The sequence below is a fragment of the Opisthorchis viverrini genome (assembly GCF_000715545.1).
Source record: "Opisthorchis viverrini unplaced genomic scaffold opera_v5_398, whole genome shotgun sequence".
Lineage (NCBI taxonomy): Eukaryota > Metazoa > Platyhelminthes > Trematoda > Opisthorchiida > Opisthorchiidae > Opisthorchis > Opisthorchis viverrini.
In genome coordinates, this window is record NW_008752057.1 from 107203 (window position 1) to 115436 (window position 8234).

The 8234-nt window shown below is 41.6% G+C and overlaps 1 protein-coding gene across 1 annotated transcript in view; it reads right to left on the minus strand.

Annotated features, from left to right (window-relative positions):
* Positions 1 to 7685, minus strand: part of T265_10722 (hypothetical protein) — a gene marked incomplete at both ends in the record, with an annotated part of 8431 nt that extends 746 nt beyond the window's left edge. The window contains one exon of the mRNA XM_009177182.1: positions 7450 to 7685. Within this exon, the coding sequence (XP_009175446.1) occupies positions 7450 to 7651 (202 nt within the window). The remainder of the gene's footprint in view (positions 1 to 7449) is intronic.
* Positions 7686 to 8234: the final 549 nt, after the last annotated feature.

An 8234-nucleotide genomic window follows, 5' to 3' on the forward strand; every position in this document is an offset into this window, starting at 1 on the left:
ACTATATATATATATATATAATCATAAAAGTGAATATGCAGCCACTCGTCCCAGCCGTGATGACAATTACTAATAACACTAGCTGAAGCCTTACGTTTGTCTCCCGTCATCTTTCAGTTTCCCCATTAAAAACCTCATCTCATCTTTTGTTTCCTCTCCTTATCACATAAATGCTAGCTAGATTCGAAACCCGTCATAGAGTAGACAGACGTTTGTGTACGTAATTTTATGCGGCTATCTCTCTTCATGCACAAAAACGTACTGCTTTGAGAAACGCATGACTCCAACAACGAACCTAGTACTTTAATAGCTATGATGGATGATATAATGCACCGTATATTTAGTCAAGCAGTAAACGTTATGGGACGGTTCAACGGTATTTAAACTGAGTTAGCACAATCATTGATGCCATCTAAGAGCAACCAAGTGAGGGAACTTCATGACCTCTTGAATGCCAAGTCATATGGCACCCTCTCACAATCACCTGCCGGTCGCCTACTTCATCTTGCTTTCATAACTCCCATCAGCGTGGCATATGTTGGTGCAGCATTTGAAGCTGAGAAATTGGAGAAAAAGGTCAGAGCCTGGAATTACTAGGCTCACAATGACCGAGGGCACAGAGATACATGAATCTTTATGGATTAATTCCAGAAGGAGCTCGCCTTCCCTCAACCGTATTTCAATATAACTAAAGGATTTACCGGTTCAACAAACACGCTAAAATAAGAAGGGTAAACGAATCCTTCAGCATAAAATAACGGACCACCGATGGATCGAATGACACGGCGGCTCACACCTGCACGGTTCCGACAGAAACATGAAATTAAGACACGCTAATTCACAGTATGCACAGAATGAGTCAATGAAGTAGTCCGTACTCTTTTGTGGTGCCTGACTGTTAACAGGAGTTCCGAAAGTTCCTAGGCGTCCAAACTGTAAACAAAGCAGTACTTAAAAAAAGCCGCGCCGATTTAATGGCACATCGTTCAAGATAACGCTTGAAACGTATTGATTTCTGAAGAACTTTCATTCATTCGGAGATGCAGCCGAGTGAGATAGGCTGGATCCCTCCAAATAGGGATCGCATTTGTTAAACCTGACTATGGATTTGCACCAGTAACCATAGGAACTATCTTTAATCTTGTCTTAAAAACCACACACCGAAGTTCCACAAGTGGATACGCACATTTTCCTTTAATGTATCCTCCAATCAAAGGTGAAAGCCTTGTAGTTTGAATGCTTCCGGCGTCATACATCTTCGTTGGGTTGAGACAAGGGGATGATTGGCACTAATTAACAGAATGGCAAAAGTGTGCCAGTTCGTCTGTGGGATTCTTCTATAGTTTATCGATTGAACATCCACGTACAGTGTACAGTTACGTACAGTTACGTACTTGGATTATGAATAAAATTCTGCTTTGTCCACGTGTTGAGTGTCGGTCAATTTTTATGAGATGTGCTTTTCGGAAAAAGTGTGGGCCCGTGTCAGTTGTAAGGAAAACAACATGAACGGAAGTTTTTACCATGTTAAATGACGGAACAGTAGAGAAAATGGCTGACTGTGGACCACATTCAGAGACAGAACGCTGCACCGTAAAAATTATAAATTAGTTTCTTCAGCGATATCCGGAACCTGCTGATGAAATACTAAGGTGTTGATCTTTGAGTCAGGAGGTGAGAAGTCAGACCTAGATCAGAGGTTTGCATATATACATGGGCAGTGAGTTCAGCGTTGGAGAATTTCGTTCAGTAGAAATTCCGAAGGCAATGGAGAAAAATCACGCCAAAATGGCACTGAGCATTATGAGCATCTGAGACGTTCCATCAAGAATGAACAGTATACACAGCTATTTATTTGGGCTTATTTAGGACTAACTGATGAAAAATGTCTTTTAGCCCTATCGAAATACACTTTCTGCTCGTGATTTCATGGCGGAAACATATGCGCATTGACCAAATTACATATTTTCAATCTAAATCCTCCTAGACTACAATGGTCAATTGGGAACTGGCACTAAGTCCATTGTGTACTCTTACCATTGTGCCTGCATACATTTTTTTATGAATCCAAGTCAAGTGGCAGCCTAAGTGAAGATCGATAACCCAACATTTTGCTTTTTACCAGTACTTTATGATCTGGTCGGTAACGTGATGGAATACGTGGAGCTTGGGATAGATATGATATGGTCAGTCCTTGAATCGAATAATGAACTGGCATCCAGCTCAGAATACTTTCCATTCTGGCATGACTTTTTAGTTGAAGTTCTGTCCGCTGACTTTTGTGGAAATCAGTCAAATCCGCTTAACTAACTTAGTCGAATGCTTTTAATCAGACCGAGTACTAGTTGCCCAGTTTGCACTGTATTTCAGATGGCCACTATTACGCACCAAACTTTCATGCGGCTTGCCTTGGCTACCCAGTATAACTTTCACTGTTGGGCGCTGCATAAAATACTTACAATGGGTTGTTGTGTATAGGCGAATAGCACCTCTGTCTGTTAGTAGACCCGTTTTTTGACACCAATTTTCATGGACATACAGCGAACATAACTCTACAGTAATTAACCTTTGTTGGTTCTATGACTCTTGAGGAAGTTCCTGGCACTTTGGGTTTTTAGAACCCTTCAGCGACCGTTTTTGTTCAAGTGACCCTCAACATAGAATCCCCCACCAATTGAGATTGCTTCTACCTTAAGGGTTGATATGACTGTTCTAAACTTTTTACACAAATAGATACGAATTCTAAGCGAAAAATGCAATGAAATGAAGTTTGATGGGATGGACCAGTCATTGGTCAGTAACCAACTTAGTTCGAAGCCGATGTGAAAAATGTGGAGACCGTGTTGCTGTTTTTCTGTTTATGCTGTTGGCTTATGTGGAAATTGATGAATTAGTGAAAGCAGCCTATCTGTACCACAAATCAAATTTCTAACTGATCCGGACTATCCTGGCAACCTTGTTATTCTGAATAATGGCGGCGCGCTGGTTGTTCTGTCATGTCGACCATCACATCTAGACCGCAATAACGATATTGAATGAGAAATGAAAGCACTACTTGTAACTTTTTTCAGACTTAACTCAAAGCTTAGACTTAATACGTGCTTTTGGGTCTGTAAGCCGATCGGCCAGTCAGCAGTATTAAATAAACTTGTGGTACTGCCCTTTCGAGTTGATCATGCTATGGGCACAAGCAGCGTAAACTGACACACACTTACCAAGTTTACTCTGAACTTACTGTGCTGTTATGGATGATACTGAAGAATAGGATATTAACATTTAGTGCCAGCTTTATGTGTTCTGTGTTGCATGCCACTTCTTAGCCGTGTAGGTGCATTCAAAGTTGACTTACACACTAGCCCGACCATGCAATGAATCCTCAGTCATAGGCACCTGTTGCTTGGGAAATCAATGGGGTCGGCTAATTCTCACATGGTGGGGAAATACCATGAAGTAGGTATGTTTGAAGAGAACACAGGCATGGTTCCTTGACACAACCTAACTTAGAACACAGGTATGTTTGAACCCATTGCAGTATACAATTATTATGGTCATCTCGACGGATCTCTGAAAAGAGGCAACTTTAAACTGTGGTTGCATGCGAACTTAGCTTAAGGTGCACTCGAATTCGATACTTTAATAGGGCCCCCTATATGCCTGACAAATTGCTTTTGAAGTCTGGATGAGGCCCGCAAAAGTGAAAGAAGTGATCACTCGTAAGCGAATAACAGCTTTACAAATGTAGGAATGCGTCTGACGATGCTAAAGACCAGAGAGAAACGAGCATAGTCTGTCCTTCGAAAGCAGAAGGTTGAGGTATACAACCACGCTGAAGTTCGCCACATTCTAGTGTGTTTCGATAAGGTGATTTCTCGAATTATCGACTGTTCCATCTAACCAGACAGGATAAATTCAGGCTATAATTGTTTTCGTTCTATCCTACATTTTATCTTATGTAGACGTTCATTTTGAATTGCAGTTCTCCTACGTGAACGTCACCGATTTCAACTTGACCGAAGATGTTAGTTGGATGGTTGCCGAGCTAATCCAGTCAACAGTGAACGCACCTTAACAGATCTTTTGGTTACATATCACCACCAGGCTAAAGTTGCGTATATCAGTTTGCTCTACTTGAGGCACTAGAAAAACATCATTGGACCCAAAAAGCGAGTGTGTTAGACCACATTACTGCTGCTGGAAGAACTGGCTCCTATGGTGGCGAGTCTGAGGAATTTTCCGCCCTCTGGCCGGCAATGCCTCAGAATCAAAGCTGGTGTCGGCAGGAACCGCAAGAGTTGTTCAGAAGCAAAAATTGCCTCCGCTGAGCATTGCATCCACGGCTGCAGACCAGAACGGCTCAGCCACGTACTATGCATACTGAGTTGCCGGTTTCTGAAAAGTGCGTTGCTTTTCCTGCTCAGTTTGGAGTGCCAAATACATGTGTGATGAGACTGAGTTGTTTTATGGAAAGCCTGGATGACAATGGCGTTGCGTGCTCTGAAAGAAAGGACCTACATGAGCTTCCTCCGCCTTACTAAAGATATAGCTGCCTAGCAAGAATAGTGAACTCCGTGCTACCAGTTTCCATTTAGATATTCCGACTGGATAAAGAATGGATGTGCAGACACTGATTGCATGTGACGGGTTGGCTCTACTTTTTTCGCACTTTTTCTCACTATGGGACGCTGTTCAACTAAAGTGGTATGGCTGTATAGCAATTAAGCATAAGTGTTTTTAGGTGATAATGCTGTCAGTGATTATTTTTGTTTTTACAGCTTTTAAAGTCTGGTTGCTTTCATTTTTATCTATTCTTGAAGAGACTCCTTCAATTAGGAATTACACTTACGGTTCTGGCACTGCACCCTTTTGATTAAAGTGATACTCCAAAGTATGTAAGTATACGAAGAAAAAAATAATTTTGCCGGCCTACGCAGTTTTGCATTAGATTATCCGGAATTCCTATGTGTGCGCGTTACCCAAAACGTACGAGTGAGATAAATTTGGGAGATTTTTTCCCCGGGATAACTTCAACTTCGATCGACTAGTTTTACCTCACCCTGTCTATTTCAAATGTTACCGTCAAACCTGGAAAGATTATTATCTTAACAATTAAATGGGGACTGTCGTCCTAGTTCAGCGCAACTGGTCTTGTCTGACAGATCGTTCGTTAGTGATGTCAGCTTAACGATGGTGAAGATTGAAATATAGACCAAATAGATAAATAAAGAGGGGCTTCTAGTTTTCAGGATAGAAAACTTGACGTCAAATCAGTTGAAACATCCAATATTTCCTTACCGTCACATTCGCCTCCAACTGTGATTTGTTTACGACGAGCGATAGAGGGTTTTGTGGTGAAGTGTTAGTTGCACACTAAGTGCACTTGGAGCAATTTTCGTGACATACTGTGTGTCTTTCTGCATGTGCTTGAAAGTGGTTCTATTTGTATTAGCTTGCGTGTCAAACGCCGCACCGCATGGGGTATTCTAAACATGCTGAGCGTTACCATGTCGGTTTTTTGTTATTAGTTTCGGATATCTCGTTAAATGGGTGTAGCGGCTTTGGTATTTATAGGCTGAACAGTCCCCTTGGAGATGAGGAAACAGTGAACCATAAAATACAGTGAAAATTTTGCGAAACTATAAAGGATTCTTACAACCTTAAATAATGTTACAGGTGGCGTAATATTGCTTCTCTTTTGCCCACGTCAGAATTTGACGAAAGGAGACTCAAATATAGTTCGTTTATCTGTAAACGTGCGATTTGATAATAGGGTGACTTAAGTGTTACCATCTGTAATAATCATGATACTAGTAAGCAGATACTTAATAATAGGACGCCGACAATAGAATAAGTAGTGAAGAGAAACGACCGTTACCTACTCCTCAGTAGAGAACACCAATGATCAACAAACCCCTGAATACGAAGGAGTAAATGTAACAGCTACCAATTTGAGTAGATAGATGTATGAATGAACGAAATGATGGGTAAGCCTTGGTAGGGCCGCATGTAGGTACAGAGCAGCCACACCTGCCCGCTCTCATTTTGATTCGGCTCGAAAAATAGAGTAAGAGAGTAATAGAATAATAGAGAGATCGAAATCTTTTACACTGTCCGCTGCATCGGAGCGTTTTTATAGCATAGGCTTGGCAAGATGTGGACTCACGTACTCGCTACTAATTCCGTAACCCCTGAAACCTCCTGGTCTGTCTTCCAGAGTGCACGAACCTACGTCACTAACTCTTTATGCTTTAACGCGCTAGCGTCTGGAAGAGTCTTTTCGAGGAGTCGCGAAACATCAAGCACCGTCATGCTTTTTCCCACTCCTTGGACTAATTCCTTACCTATGAAACCGCTACCACCCTACTTAATCCCCAACACCATCGACCCCTCTTTTAATCGGATCCAGTGCGCACTTGAGACTAGCTACGATACCGCTCGAAGGCAAATAAAAGATTCTGTGATAATATCTCCCAAACCCCTTGACTTGCTTTCAGCCACTGTAGAACGTAAGCGCTTGCTTGATCCAACTATATTGTGTTTGGCCTACTCGTATCTGTTTTCTCTTTCTTAGCCAAGCCATACCTCGTTCTAGTCAAGTTTCTAATCCGGATTACTCTATCAGGTCCCTCTAACGAATGGTGCACTCGGCCCAAATCTAACTGAAAATCCCACACCAAAGTCAGCGTTCCTCAAACACCAGAGCGCATTATATTCCAATATGTATGTTATCTATCTAGTGATGTGCTTCACAGCTCATTATACACATACAGCATCGCGGTACGCGTCCGCTTTGCGTGGTCAACATCATTAATGACAGCAACATCACTGTTGGCACTGATGCTTTACTGCCGTGCAACCATAAAGTTCGTTTGGTCATATATATATATATATATATATAACTGTATTAAAAGCCCTAGAGTGGAAAGAAGCATTAGCAAATGGACAAAATCAGACAACCTCTTAAATTCATCCTGGTAGTCAACGGACTCTTGCCAGAAGAAAACCGTATACAGCAGATGAAAATAACAGTTTCACGCGATCTTTTCCCATAGTTGTGTTTCCCTGCGACAATATTTAACAAAAAGTATCTATAAGCCTTCCGCACTCGAACTTTTGATCACCTGTGTCCTCCTGATCTTAAGCTAATCGAATAAACCCTCTTTTTACACTCCGCCACACCATTCGCACTCTATGCAACAAACATGATTTTTCAATGAAACCCAATAACATGAACCCAATAACAACGACCAAATTATCATAGCGCAATTTTCATACCCACCAGGTATTCGAGTTGAGTTGAGAACACAAATAAGAATTAGACAAGCTCCCCATACACTGTACTGTTTGGGCAGTAATTCTCTTAGAAGTGAAATAAAAACCCACTCAGAAACAATGGAATTCCTTTCTAGCTGAATGGTACAAAAGTGAACTAGCGTTTCGCTAATAGCTCACCATGAAGGGCGCAAAATAAATGCGCGGCGTCCTGCCAACATTCATCGATAAACGGCAGGTCGATGTCACCGTACTGAAGTACACGGGAAAGCGACGCTGTCGAGTGATGGGATTTTTGTTTATCCACGTCTTGTTTCCACTTAAATTTGCACAATTTTAGACGATTACGATGTGAATTTGCATTCTCCAGTCTGTGTGTCATCCCAAGGCACAAATGACGCCCAAACTCGCAGTTGACGCGTGCTAAATTTTAAATTGTTCTTCCCTCACCTGACCAGTCACCTGGGTATGGACTTCAATCAATGAAAAAATTGATTATCTTTGCGTTCACGTATACGTCAACTTGAAGATATACACTGCCTGGGTGAGGATTTTGGACTTATGGAGATATAGAAGGCAGAAAAGAGGTGTGTCCAGTTCTTCGTTTTCCGAACGCTGTTACAATGTCATCGCTTGCTATCAGTCATCTCTTGAGAAGGAATGGTTTCAATAATTATTCTTATGAGGGATTCTGGGAAGGACATCTGAAAACAGTCAAAGGTTTCGCATTCCGGTTTGAAACGGATACCCAGTATAAGTCACATAAGAAGATACGGTCAAAAAGAGGATATTTCAGCTACTCTTTACTGATCAAGCACCAGATACTGAAGTCAGTCGTGCCTGGGGCACAAATAACAGGATCACAAATTTTCAGATTTGAGCTGAGGAAGCAAAAGATTATTCACATGTTAAGTAGGGCTCTAAATTATGTCTCGGCTTAGTCTATCACCCATATTCTTCAGCTG